The following is a 14,538-nucleotide window of genomic DNA, read 5'->3' as shown; positions in this document are numbered from 1 at the left end:
GTGCCCGCCGGGAGGGTGCGGTCTGATGTACGCACTTAGCAATCTTAGCACTTAGCAATCTGGTGCGCAAAGTGCACCAGATTGCATATCTCCACCAAAACATTCTTAACTGTAATGTCTGAGCCAGAACCAAAATCGCTTGGCTATTTGGTCCCGTGCGGGGCAACCTAGCATCCGTGTGCATGAGCTTACCCCAAAACTTCACGACCTGCCTCCAATTTGAAAGTTCCACAGCAAAAGAACAGAATACTTCATTATTTCATTAAAAGAGGGCTGTGCAATTAAGGCAAAAATAATAATCACGGTTAGTTGTTGATTATTACAATCACAATTAATAAACATGATTATTCAATTATATATATAATATGATACATAAATCTTGATTAAAAAGTCATTAAAAAAATTGTTCCAAGAGGACATGTAGTATAGTAGCAGTACAGTAACAGTAGCCCATGGGTCTGTTCTAAAAAGGGCTCACCAGTGATGGGACACTGTGACTTATTAGGAATAGCTAAAACAGAAAAAGAATCTTAACATTTATATATTTATTTAACATGGTACATAGTGCTTCTCTACCAAATATTCTGTATTTTGTTTAAAAAGCGGGTCAGAAAATGATTAAATGAATAAAAGTAATGGTGTTTAATCGGGGGGACATTTCTGTTTTAATTTATCCAAATATTGAGAATACATCCAAGTTTTTTTTAGAGCAGTAAAGGGGTTAAAAGGTGCTCCTGTTTTTTTGTGATCACTGTCATATATAATATAACAAAGGCAAAGCAAGGCAAGTTTATTTCTATAGCTATGAAATCAGGTTCATTCTTTATTCTGATGAGTATTTTTATTTTATTTATGTACTTATTTGTTTTCAAGGCAGCATATTTATTTTTATGTTGGAAAAAAAGAATGTCTAAAAATTAAATGTTCAAATTAAAGGAAACAAAATTAAATGATGAATGAGTGGACCATAAATTCTTGCACATGTGACGTGATCATAAGCAAATGAGCAACATTTTTTTTCTTTTGCTTTTATTCTTTCCTAAATTTACACATAAATCGACACTAAAAGAGTATCGGCAGGGCACATTAACTTTTTTGGGTGCCATATGTCACTGTTTAGAACATATCTAACCACTTGTGCTTTTCAAAAATACAATGATTTTACTATACCAATTTACTTGCTTTTCTTAAAAACGTAGCAACACAAACAAACTTATTTTATCTTGATCAAGAAGTGAAACGTGAATGGATGCAGGCTAACAAACCAAATTTGTTGTTAAGTACCTACTGCCCTCTAGTGCCTCTTTTTTATTTCAGCCCACACATTAAATAACTTAGAATTTAATATAATTTTAACTCCAGAAAATTATTGTACATTATTTTCCTAGATAAAAAAAAAAAAAAAAAATTATATTCATAGCTATATACCAGTATATGTATTTTTATGTTATTAGTCTACTATATATTCAGCTAGTGGTTGGCAATGGGAATTCATAGGGTCCATCATGGGCTTACAGTGAGGCATGTGTGTTATATTGAAGAAGAAAAAAAAAGCATATCCAGTTCCTTGCCTTCTAAAAGGCTTCATGATGTGTTAACATTGCAACTGCACTACGGTTTTGATTTGTTAACCCATGAGGCATAGGTGTTCAACTTCACATTTCTAACTCCAGACGTTGGTATAGTACACTATAAAAAGTGGATACTCAGTATTAATTTGAAAAATGCCAATTCCGAATGAGTCATGGCATATTATTAGGAAAGTATTATGATTTGATGATATATAACATCTCTGGTAACATTTATCATGACATTTTTAATTTGAGACAATATAAAAACATTTAAGACAGCTCATATTAGCACATGCGTTGCAGGTATGAACAGCACAAACATCCCACTACATCTCAGAATGAGAGAAAAATGTAACACAGTACATTTTAAAATAGCCATAATGAGGTAAATCAATAATCAAAACATAGTATTTCAAAGTAGAAACAAAACATTGACAGATCAAACATATTCCCAGTATTATTGGTATATTCACCCATGGATCATAAAACAATATCAAGCACCATTCCAATGCCATTTGCAAGAATCCTGTGATGTGAAAGGTCGCCCTCAGTTGGCACAAGAAAGAATTAGCCTAGAGGCCAGCAGATTTTTTTTTTCTTCCTTACAGCTTCAGGCTAGGAAAACTTAAGAGTCGACCCCATACTTATTACATCATTGATCCCCTCCTCCGTTTGGCTTGAATTGTCATTTTGTTTGGATCATTACCAATAGATTTTAAATCAGTGTCAAAAATCCCAAAAATTGGAATTAGAATCTTTGTCATTAACTCTTTGACTGCCCAAAACGTTAAATAACGTTTAGTAAAATCCTATGGAGGGGTGCCAAAGACGTTAAAAGACGTTTTTTTTCCAAAACAGAGGTGAAACTAACCATTTTCTATTGTTGATTACTGAAAAACGGAATAAGGAATAAAACTTTTTTTTTTTCTGATGAAAGATGAGAGTCCAATCTTCATCTATCATTTGGTAGTATGTGTGTTTCCATAGTCCAAACACATCATTTTCTGTGGACCTTGAAAGATCAGTCAAAATGCTTAAATCGGCTGGCACCCACGGCATCCTTTTTCTGAAAACGTCTGGCAGACAAAACCGTCACATGACATTCACAGGTTACATTACACCGGAAAACAAATTACAGTTTAACCACAAACAAAAATTACACATCTGTGTAATAAAGCAGCATTCCTTTTACAGCTCACATCTGGAAATGTGATTAGAATACAAAGCATTCAATTATTAGGTCACTATTCAGGTTTGTGAAAAAACAACAACTTTTTTTTTGACAATTGTCATAACAAAAAATGTATTCTTTATGGGACATTTATTATCCAAGCCCTAAAATGCACGTGCAAATTACGTCTTGTAGCTGATGAAGCAAATATTATACAGTCACATGTTAATCTTTGGAGAAAGTGATATTTGTAACTATCTGGACTTTGCCAGGCTTATTCGTAAGCAAAGTGCTTATGCATGTGGTGTTCTGTCAGTTTTTCTATACAAGTTGACTTGCTCCATGGAAAAGGGCTGAAATAAAATGTTGACTTGACTCTGCTTTTAACAAATGCACCCAATTTAACACATAAATGCAACATTATTTCTATAATGGCCAGATTTGAAGTTAAAGGGAATTTTCATTTGGTGAATGTCGCTCCTTAATTTGCAATGTGTCATGTCCAAAATTGGTCATACTCAAAAACTAATGAGACCTCAATAGACAGTTGGTGCTAGAAGAACATGCATGTGCACTGTAAATGGCCACGATCAGCCACGGCAATAGTAGTCATCACTTGTCATCAAACGTATAGTCCATCCGTCCATATTGTTATGCATTTAGTTCAGGTTGCAATGGCAACATCTTAAGAAGGGAAGCCTGACTTTGGCATTCAACCAGATGCCCGAGTCACATTATCAGACTCCTATGAGGCCCTGTCAGATGACTGAGAGTTTTACCCAACTCTGGAGATGCGGCCAAAACCAACTGAACTGTCTGACACTTGTGCCAGTTAAGAATTGTTTAAAACTAGGGGTGTCAAGCGATTAATTGTAATTAATCACATGACTTCAATAGTTAACTTATGATTAATTGCAAATTTTATGTCTGTTTTAAATGTACAATAAAATGTACAGTAAAAAATGTTTTCTAAGTTTTCATGCTCTTAACATAAGTGGAAAAAATGTTAAACTATAGAAACATGGTTGCATCTTTAAGTCATTGATAGAGAAATTTCATAATTCGTAAAAATATGTACTGTACTGTAAAAAACGAGTGTGATATTGAGTTATGTTGGTAATTTTTCTGCCACTAGATGGCATAATTGCATTTGTAAGACATTGGTAACAGCTCAGTGCATTTTTCTTTTCATAGTAAGAGCTACCTAATCTTTAACATGAAATGTGAAATTCTGCACATTTTCAAAATTGTAAAATACAACTTGACCCCAGTCTCTACATATATATGCATTATTAAATTTTTTACTGCTAAATTTTGTCATGGATGTATCTGCTGCGTTGTGACTGGAATTCCCCCAGTACAGGCTTTCCAAATAAGGGGCGGTCATTAATCGCACGCTAAAAAAATAGTGGCGTTATAGCTTTAAATTAACTCAAAATTAACGCACTAAATTTGACACCCTTATTTAAAGCAAACACTAGTTTTATTGCAGCTTCCCGTTTTGTTTTATTGTGTTAACATTAGAGTGGTTAACTCTTAGTTAGACTTAGGAAAATAAGAGAAACAGCCCAAAACATGGTTGTGTTTGATTGTTGGGATTTCAACTTTTATGTAAAAAGCAGAATATTATTTTTTATTTGTTCGAATGAATAGATTATTTGGTAATGTTCTTCTGTTTCAAATAAAAACCCCACTTAGGCTGAAGGGGGTGAACTTCTGCGCCTGCTGTGCACCAATCTCAGCCACGTACAGCGCCCCTGACTTCAGGTCCAAGTCAACCAAATGTGGCTTGACTTCATCAGCCAGTTGAATCACACTAACCACCTTGCACTGGCCAATTAAACCCACCGGCGGTGCCTCCAGTAGTGAAATCTGGTTGGTGTTGAGCTGGACTACAACAAAGTATTTCTTGTCAGGAGTGAGGCGGACTGAGTAAGGTGCATCCTCAGTGAAGCAGCTCCCCCATGATCCCAGCCAGTCCCCCGTAAGGGAGTTGAAGACCTGGATCCTCTTGTTCCCCCTGTCAGCCACCCAGACCCTTTGAGCATTATCAATGGTCACACTGTGGGGGATGTAGAACTGAGCTAGGCCTTGCCCCTTTTCTCCATGCACCCACAACACTTCCTGTTCTTTGGATAATTTGATGAGCCGATTATTCATCCCACCGTCACCGTCCACTATGTACATTTCCCCAGAGTCATGGACGAAGATCTCAGCAGGCTGGTCAAACTGCAGAGGATTAAGCCCAGAGCCAGCTTTTCCTGGTGTACCAAGAACCTGACAAGGAACAAAATAGAATTCATCACACTTTTTGAGGTTTCACAGGAATACAAGAAAACTTGAAAACACAGACTTCTGCCGAAGCCTAGTCATTTTATCTTCTTATCTTTCTGGCCTGTCCATTCACACGCGCACGCACACTTACTTGTACTTATATCATTGTGAGGACAACCATTGACATAATGCATTTCCTAGCCCCTTACCCTAAACTTAACCATCACAATTGATTACCCTTACCCGGCCTAACCCCAACCAAAATGCAATTCAAATCTTAACTCTAAAACCAAGTCTTGACCCTCAAAAAGAGGTCCTGAGTTGTGAGTGACACATGGGTGTGAAAATATAGCCCATTTTTGTTTGGTGGTGTACTGTGGGATTTTATTTTACCGATGTAAAATTTTGTTCCTTTGCACATTTAAGATTGGGAGACGGACTATTTATTTCACAGTTGTCTTACACTATATGAAACTTTGCTTGGCATTACAGCTCCAGTGGACCTTGGTACACATTTTATTCAAATGAGATCAGAATATTCTGTTCCATTTTTTGCAATGTTGAGTTGGTAATAAGCAGTAAACAACTAACTTACTTACGATACTGTCCATACGACAGTATTCACAGACTTGAAATTCCACAAAAATATTACAATAACTGTGAGTAGGTGAGTCCACAGACTTTGAAAAACCCTCTTATGGAAGCGGTTGACTCATCACAAACTGTACACAGAAAGTTAGACAGACAGACAGACAGAAAAACATGAAAGCACCCTTTACAGTGATGATTATAATCAAATGTACATCAAGCGCCTAATTAAATCATGGATCAAGTGGTTACCTGCAAGAGATTCCCTGATGGTGAGTACTGTTTGATGCAGTGGCCATAAGGACCATTTCCCACATCTGTGATCCAGACAGTTGGGTTTGACCTGGCATCTGTTAAAAATATACCATGGGGCATCTCTAAGGTAGTTGTGTTCCAGAACATGAGGAAGTCGCCTTCTGTTGTAAACACCAACACCTTGGGTACATTGTCACCTAAAGCATAACACCATGACATGTTGACATAAATTACAGAAAATGTTTGGTAATAATCAGGATTTACCTCTCTGTGCCACATACACAACACCAGCATACTGGTTGACAGCCACCCCGAAAACATTCCCAGCGAAGAGTTCTGCGTTTTTGGGCCAGTTCAGATCCAGTTTGTACAATGGCCTGCCCAGGAGCTGGTAGTCCTGTCTGAGGATTGAGCTGCCAGCCTGCTTGGGTCTAAAGACGTCATACAGCACCATCGTGAGAAATAATAAAGAGACAACACCAGTCGAGATCAGACACGTATAGCTTATACTTTTCATTGTAGCTACTAGCTATGGTACGACACAAGCAAAAATCCTGTTCCCTTTGCATAAGCGTTCCTAATCAAAAGCATTGATCGACCAAATTAAGCAGTTTTACTCAGTTTGTTAATCAAATACTAGTCGGTTAAACAAAATTGAAATGTCGTTCACAATTTACTTCCTGGTGAGTCTAGCGCATAACGTCAAGTTGCATTCTATTTCCGCCTACAGGACATCATATGACTACGACGATGCTGATTTATTCCTTTCAATATAAGCGAAGAACAATAAATATGCCGTCCAAGCATTCTAACAGTCTGGATGTTAGTATTCCCCTTGCATCTTGAAGTACTCGTCATGCGTAATATTTCAAAAGATTTCTTTTTTTAAGGAAATCCTTTCTACTTCCGGTATATTGTCGACGCTATGACGTTTAACGTCGCGTTGTTGGTGGAGGCGAGTGTCACCGACAAGAATTTTCCAAGAGTACTCTATAATTTGTTCCGATTTATGTCTCAGTTCGAATGACAGTTCTTGAGGGACAGACACATCATTCATGTAGTGAAAAACATCGAAGAATTGGCTGCATGGAGGTCGTTGACAGTCCGCTTAATATCGTAAGTTTCGGTCGTGATGTTGCAATAACAGGCTAACGTTACTGTGGGTTGCAATGGTTAAGCTACGTTAGCTTCCACCACAGCACATCAGCGGCTGATTATTCTGGTGTTTTGTTTTATTGCGCTGCTGTCTGATAGCGTTGACATGCTACGCATCTCATACATATTGGCATTACTTTCGATATAATGTGGATTTATTACATTTATAGGCCAGTTGCGGTCGCACAAAGGGTTCTTGTGGTCCTATGCGTTAGCCACGAGTTCAGAAAATGTTGGGTTCAAAGACTGCTTTTAAATGACCATAGTTGAACATCGTGAGACTTCACTGCACCCTCCCGACGGCAAAAGGGAAGTATACTACTAATCGTAAAAGCATTATTTGAAACGGTTATGTGTGTTGTTTTGTTGACATGTTAATGTTGTGCTACGTACAGGTGGGTGCCAAAAAACTTCAATATCGAAGGAAAGTACTTTAATGTGCATCTTAAAGTGAAACTTCTATGTTAGTTCACCACACATAAAGTGAAATATTTCAATACATTATCTGTTTCAATTTGATGATGATGGCAGAATGACAAGAAAAAATCCAGCATTTCACAAAATTAGAATATTATGCTAAATTTCAACATTGTAGGCTCCCTACAGAAGTCAGCCTGTAAATGGTCTCAGCTTGGCTTAGGCTTCAAAGGTGGACAAGTGACGGATGTTCGCAGCCTTGATTGTCAAGCAATGACAATTCAGAAATCTGGGGTAGATTCATAAAGAGTAGATTGAAGCTATATTAGAAGCGTCTGTCCTGGGCTAAGGAGAAAAGGTACTGGTCTGTTCCCCAGTCCTCTTTTCAGATAAAAGTCAATGTTGCATTTCATTTGGAAATCAAGGTCCCAGTTTGGAGGAAAATTGGAGAAGCACAACAAGCTGCTTCAACTCCAGTGTGAAGTCAGTAATGGTTTGGGGAGCCATGTCATGTGCTGGTGTGGGTCAGTTACCTTGTATCAAGCCATCGTAGCTGTCAACCAGGAAATTTAATAAGAGTACTTCGTGCTTCCCGTTGCTGATGACCTTTTTGCAGAAAATGATTTTATTTTCCAGCAGTATTTGGCACCTGCCCACAAAGTCAAAACCACCAATAACTGATTTAATAGCTATGGAATAGCAGTACTTAATTGGCCAGCGAACTTGCCTGACTTCAACCCTATTGAAAATTGATGTTGTATTGTCAACAGTGGGAACAGAAACCCTAAAATGCAGATGACCTCAAGGCCAATATCAAAGCTTCTTGGGCTGCAATAACACCTAACCTCTGCCTAAGGCTGATCGCCTCTATGCCATGCAGCCTTGATACTGTTATTAATGCAAAGGAAGGCCAACATTTTGGCAACGATTTGTTCCTTTAATGTTGGTCACATAAAATGTTCTAATTTTGTTTTGTTTTTTTGCATGTGTGTGTCTGACATAATGACAAAAATTTAAGCATAAGGCATGAACTATTTCACTGTGTGTGTGATTAACAAATATACAAGTTTCACTTTTTGAAACAAATTACTGGAATAAATGGACTTTCCTTCGATATTTTAATTTTGGGCATTTGCCCACTTACATTTCATAAAGGATTTAGCCTGAAAAGGCTAAACTTTCCAATGATAGTCAAAACTGATACAAATTTTTTTGGGACGGGTCGTTTAACGTCCTTTGATTTTTTCTTCTTCCCCCCTTGAAACAAAATAAATGCTGTGACCCAAGACATGGTTTTCATCCCATAAAATCCAGTGACTTTCCTAATTCTTCATATATTACTAGGGGTGTTAGAAAAAATCGACTCAGCAATATATCGCGATGTTAGAGTGCACAATTTTCGAATCGATTCAATATGTGTCCGAAAGGATTTTTATCACTTTTTGATCAAAATATTCAACAATAATGTCTTACTTAAGATTAGGGTTCACACTTTAAGCATGGAAGAAAAGAATGTTATATTGATGGAACATTAAGCCTTAATGTTTTATTTCAGTGCTGTTCAAATATGAAAAAGACTGCAACCTGTTTGTTAAATACAGTGGCTCAGTTATAAGCCTGAAGTTTCAGATAAATAAATAAATGTTTATACAAATCTTACATTGTACATGTACAAGTCTACTCATTGGTATTTTCTAAATTTTAGTAAAAGAAAAAAAAATTGCAATAATCAATTTCTAGATTCGTATCGGGATTAATTGGCATCGAATCGTGACCTATGAATCGTGATACGGATAGAATCGCCAGGCACTATGCAATTCACACCCCTATATATTACCATGAAACTTTTGATCGGAAAGTTTCAGATAGTATTTGTTTTATTTCATGAAACCATGACAGTGATTGGTCTCCCAAAGAATGACTCAGCCATGTACGGAGCTGACTAACGTGTCAAAAGAAAGCAATGCTGTCTGTCGTAAGAGGTTCCATGTGCTACATGGTTTCAATGTGTTATTAAGTGTGTTTGTGTTAATTGTGCATTCTTCCTCAGGCTCATCAGCAATGCAGGAAGGCAGATCGTTTATTAGCTGCTGGGAAGTATGAAGAGGCAATTTCATGCCACGTAAAAGCAGCAGGTAGGCTGTCTGTATGTCATACATGTACCGGGCATGTTCACCAGCAACACTTTAAAATGCTTTATTGAGTAATTTGTAGGGCTCAAGGGGAAAAGTTGACCAACAAAATTGGTCGACAAAATAATGTAGTATGATTTAAAAACTATAAGGTGATTCTCTGAAAACAGAAATTTCAAAACTACTTACATGTTGTATTTGTTGCTTTTATTTAAAGCTATATATTAGTGGTGCAATGGATCGCAAAAGTCACGGTTGGATCGGATTTGAGTCACGGATCGGATTGTTTTTCGGATCAGCAAAAAAAAAGATAAATAGTACTTGGTCTTCATTTATTTTGTAAAATGCTTTTTCACATTAAATTAAAAGAAAAAAATCAATTCAAAATGTCTAATATAGCAGTTTAGTATTTAGGAACACCACTTTGTTGTATTCCCAAAATCTAAACGGCTGTATTTTGACGTTTTGAGTAGAATGTTTTTTATAATTGGCAAAAGTTTTTATAAAAAAATAAATGAAGACAATATTCTATTTATCTTTTTTTAACAAATAATGAAAATACCTCAAAGTGCATTTTAAGGCACATTCTTTTCTATTAAACATGGAGCATGAATTACGAAGTAGCCAGTTGGTTCAGAATATTGAAAAAGAGGGAAAGAAAGAAAGCCAGATAAAAGCTGTTACTCATTACTTTGCCGCCCTTTTTTGCCTTTTGCACTTCAGGGCCACTGTACCAGAAAGGCATTTGTTGCTCAAACTAACAGCTATCTGCTAGCCACTAACGTCGGAGATTTGTGTCATACCAAACAATGACGGGGTAACTAACTTGCGGTTTCTTAGCGTTCTTAACTCTTTGACTGCCAGACGTTTTCAGAAAAGGGATGCCGTGGGTGCCAGCCGATTTAAGCATTTTTGACTGATCTTTTGACTGATCTTTCAAGGTCCACAGAAAATTATGTGTTTGGACTATGGAAACACACGTACTACCAAATGAAAGCTTGGACTCTCATCTTTCATCAGAAAAAAAAAGTTTGTTTCTACCTTATTCCGTTTTTCAGTAATCAACAATAGAAAATGGTTAGTTTCACCTCTGTTTTGAAAAAAAAACGTCTTTTAACGTCTTTGGCACTCCTCCATAGGACTTTACTAAACGTTTTTTAACGTTTTTGGCAGTCAAAGAGCTAACGTCGGATAGGGAAGTCAAGCTAGCAGTCAGGCCGCCACTAAGGCAGACTTCAAAATAAAAGCCCACTAAGGGTATTTGCAATTTTGCATTACCGTCAATGTATTATTTGGAACAATTTATTTTGAATTTAGCCTTAGCGTAGGTGGCCTGTTGAATAAGTTTGCAGGTTCATTGACATATCTAAAATGCCGATGTCGGGAGAAGAGGCAGAAAAAAATCCTTTATCATTAATTTAAGGACCAATTTTACTCTAAATTGCCAAAATGCTCCTATACATGCGACTTTCGTGATCCACTAGGGTTTTCAACCTCCTCCGCTGCTATTATAATGAATGTGGACTGATCATGTTGCTTTTGAGTAAATGCACAATGCCCCCCCCCCCAACCCAACCCAACCCAACCCCAACCTGATTGACCTTTTGCTAATTTTATTCTAATCGGAATACATAGCTCCATGTAAACCCGGCAAATGATAGGATAAATGATGAAAAAATGCTCATTAAAAAAAGTAATCTTTTACAGAACTTCTGACAGACGCAATGAAGACAACAGTCTGTAAACAGGTGAGCCTTTTCCTTTCTGTGCTTTTTGGTCAGTTCCAGTTAATAGTTTGTGCTATTTGGCAGGCCCAAAATAATCAAGAGTAACTGAGTATTATGGGCGACTCGGAATGGGCTACATTAGCAGCACCCTCCTTAAATGCGCCAACATAACAAGGCACCATAGAACAAATCTAAAGTCCATGAGTAACTCACTCACCAAAATGTTAAATTAAGAGGCGCTCGCTGCTTCATGCGTGGGAATCACCTGCACCTTTCTTTTTTCTTGGTCATAGGCTCCTGTGTTGTCTCATCACTGGGTATTTTCTCCTTTGCAAAGAAACTTTCCAAATATGTCTGTTTTTTACTCATTTTGCTAACTTGTCGATTAGCATCAGCGCTACGCAACTGAGATAATTAGCATCTTGACAGACATCAAGAGTCTGTTGTAAACAGAGAGAATCCGGTCACTTTTCAAAATAAAATATTTTTAAGCCTCGGCTAATCAATTAACCGGAAGTACAGTAATTTATTTTTATTTAATTTTTTTCAACTGCGCGGCCTGGTCCACGGACCGGTGGTTAGGGACCACTGTGTTAAAGCATTTGGGATGTTCCACAGGACTACTGGCAAAGTATTTGGTTCACAGAAGAAAACAAAGTTGAATTTTGTGGGAGGAACGCACAACAGCGAAACATTATAGAGGAAGCATCATGGTATTAGTGTGCTTTTTTTCCTTCAGAGCCTGGACGGCTTGCAGTTAATCGAGATATTTTGCAGCATAACTTGAGGCAATGTTTAACTCATTTGCTCCCCAAAACATATAAAAACATTCTATCTAAAGTATTTTAAATATTACCATGCTCCCAACATACATATTTATATGTTGTAGTTTTTTATGCTAGAGCATACAGAAAGCTTTGATGCAGCCTCTGAACTGAAGAGAATGCTTGAAGCAACGGTAGTTATTACAAAAACGGCCAGCAGGTGGCAGCATAGTATAAGAGATCAACCAGGACCATGTTGCAACAAGCTCATTTTGCCAGTGTTTTCAACAGATTTGTGAATAATGATGAAACTAAGCTATATTCTAATGCTAATTGCGGAAAAACTGAAACAGATAGAAATGTACTTATATTTCCTGATTAAAAAAGAGACTCTAATCTTTCTTTTAGTAGGTTCCATGTTTTTATAGCAATATAACAGAATATTCTGCTGGTCTTGCAAAATCAGTCAAAATCCAGTAAAACAGCCAGGAGTGAAGGGGGTTGCTTCAGTGAAAACGGCTCAGAGTGAATGAGTAAAGCAGACTTATTTCGCTTACTGTTGTAAATTGGATGATCAGGCCACTTATTATAAACAATTTCCGCCGCTGTTTAGGAAGTTCCAACGAGTTGGCATACTTTGAACTACTATTCACTGTACCCTTGATTTTGTGTTGCAGGCTCGTGTGTCCATGGAGTTGCAGAGGGACAGACATATTAAACAGCAGCATCTTATCCAAGAGCGCTGGAAGAGGGAAGCCCGTCGGGAGGCCGCAAAAGCCCGTCCTGGCGTAGCGCCGCCATCTAGCAGCCCCGCCCTCCTCATGCCATCCCAGTCAGCAGGTCAGACCCAGTCCCCAAACCCCGCCGCCCCCTTAGCCGTAGCGCGTGGAGGTGGTACGGAGAGAGAGTACGACACCCTCCTCTACCAGCTTCAAAGTCGACAGGTCGGAAGCGTCCAAACTTCGAAACCCTGTCTGGGCTCTAAGACCACCAAAGATGACAAAACTCGCCTGGAAGAACAGCAGACCACAATTGAAGACTTGAGGCGCCTTGTCAACCATCTGATGGATGAGAACCAGCGGCTCACCTTGGAGAACGAGAGGCTCCAATCGGAAAACACCCGACTGCGGGCTGAGGCCGCAGATGTTGTGGAGCGCTCTGAGTTCTGGGTGCTCCCGCAGGCCGGGGGCAGCCAGGACAGGAAAAGCACAGGGAAAGGAAAGGAGATCTCGATCCCTCAGCTGCCCCCACTGGAGATGCCTGCTCAGGAAGATTTGTGTTTGGATGATCTGCCTCCACTGGAGCTGCCAGAGGACATCCAAAATGAACTACAGGAGCTGCTGGAGAGAGACAAACTGGGATAAATCATTTTTTGCTGCTTGTTTGTTACAGACGCATAGACTTCAAGGTTCAAAATAATTTCTATCGTTTAGGTTTCGATGCCAAAATGTATAGTTTTTGACAGAATACCAGATCTCAGTCACTGTCACAGGTATGGTCAGACAAAAGTACAACTAATTGAACTGAATCATAAGAGGCATCACTAGTATGCCAAAACCTTCCCAGAGCTGTTTGGTCCTCATTTTAAATACACTCAACAAAAATATAAACGCAACACTTGTTTTTGCTCCCATTTTTAATGAGGTGAACTTAAAGATACAATATCGCCATTTGTCTTTGGTGGACTGTTTTCACACTCGCTCATGTTTGGCTGCTGTCCTCGGCTTCCTTGAGCATCAGTTCTTACAATCAGAGCAGAAACCCGTCAAACTCATTTTGGGACCACAGAAAACCAGTCAGTACTGACTAGGGGTGCAACGTTTTCAGATTTTGGTTTACAATTATAGTTTAAGAAAAAACGTGGTTTTATGGTTATTCTTATAGACTTAAAAAAGAAATTACTTAAATAAATACAATTAAAATCAAATCAATAAAACAAAACTGCACCTTTCAGAGTGGCCTTTCATTGTGAGCAGACTAAGGCTACACACTGCAGGCAAATGCGACCCAGATCAGATTTTTTTGCTCAAATGCGACCTGTATCTGACTTTTTAATGTCAGTCTGAAGGCTGCATTCCGATTTTTTTCATCAGTATATTATAGGGTGGTATCTCACCAATTATAAAAACTCTGATTACATAGTCCTCTCACAGGCCGGATATTTACTGCTTTTCTTCATTCACTATTAAGTGACCCATTTTGGGCTTTTTGATGTTTCTGACCAAGCCATTTCAAAATAAAATACTGCCCACGGGTTAACTCTGTACCCAATGTGGGGCCCTCAAAATCCTTTTCTGAGGGTTATGTCTGTGAGGAGATATGAATTAGTGGCATTAAACCTAATAAATTATGTCTACAGCATGATTTTGTCCTAAGAATCCTTTGAAAAGGACAGTCAGGGGCTGTATTCTCCCCCTTGTGCGTTAAGACTATTTTACATGTATTTTCCTGTCCAGACTTTTGACACACCCACCACGTGTACAA

At 38.2% G+C, this 14,538-nt stretch overlaps 2 protein-coding genes across 2 annotated transcripts in view; one reads left to right on the top strand and one right to left on the bottom strand.

The window, feature by feature from the left end:
* Positions 1 to 1,796: 1,796 nt before the first annotated feature.
* Positions 1,797 to 6,721, bottom strand: LOC144038157 (NHL repeat-containing protein 3-like). Its single transcript, XM_077550371.1, has 3 exons — positions 6,124 to 6,721; positions 5,857 to 6,056; positions 1,797 to 5,019 (listed from the first exon to the last, which is right to left on the bottom strand). Exons 1-3 carry the CDS (start codon positions 6,374 to 6,376, stop codon positions 4,420 to 4,422), a joined length of 1,053 nt encoding a protein of 350 aa, XP_077406497.1. The 5' UTR covers positions 6,377 to 6,721; the 3' UTR covers positions 1,797 to 4,419.
* A 21-nt stretch (positions 6,722 to 6,742) lies between these two features.
* The window catches only part of nrbf2b (nuclear receptor binding factor 2b), an 8,575-nt gene continuing 779 nt past the window's right edge, over positions 6,743 to 14,538 (top strand). The window contains exons 1-4 of the mRNA XM_077550372.1: positions 6,743 to 6,975; positions 9,482 to 9,566; positions 11,271 to 11,311; positions 12,732 to 14,538. The exon at positions 12,732 to 14,538 is cut by the window's right edge and continues 779 nt beyond it. Coding sequence (XP_077406498.1) covers positions 6,883 to 6,975; positions 9,482 to 9,566; positions 11,271 to 11,311; positions 12,732 to 13,418 — 906 coding nt within the window. The 5' untranslated portion in view covers positions 6,743 to 6,882 and the 3' untranslated portion in view covers positions 13,419 to 14,538. The remainder of the gene's footprint in view (positions 6,976 to 9,481; positions 9,567 to 11,270; positions 11,312 to 12,731) is intronic.

The sequence above is a fragment of the Vanacampus margaritifer genome, chromosome 18 (genome assembly GCF_051991255.1).
Source record: "Vanacampus margaritifer isolate UIUO_Vmar chromosome 18, RoL_Vmar_1.0, whole genome shotgun sequence".
Classification (NCBI taxonomy): domain Eukaryota; kingdom Metazoa; phylum Chordata; class Actinopteri; order Syngnathiformes; family Syngnathidae; genus Vanacampus; species Vanacampus margaritifer.
This window is presented reverse-complemented; position numbering and strand designations above follow the sequence as displayed.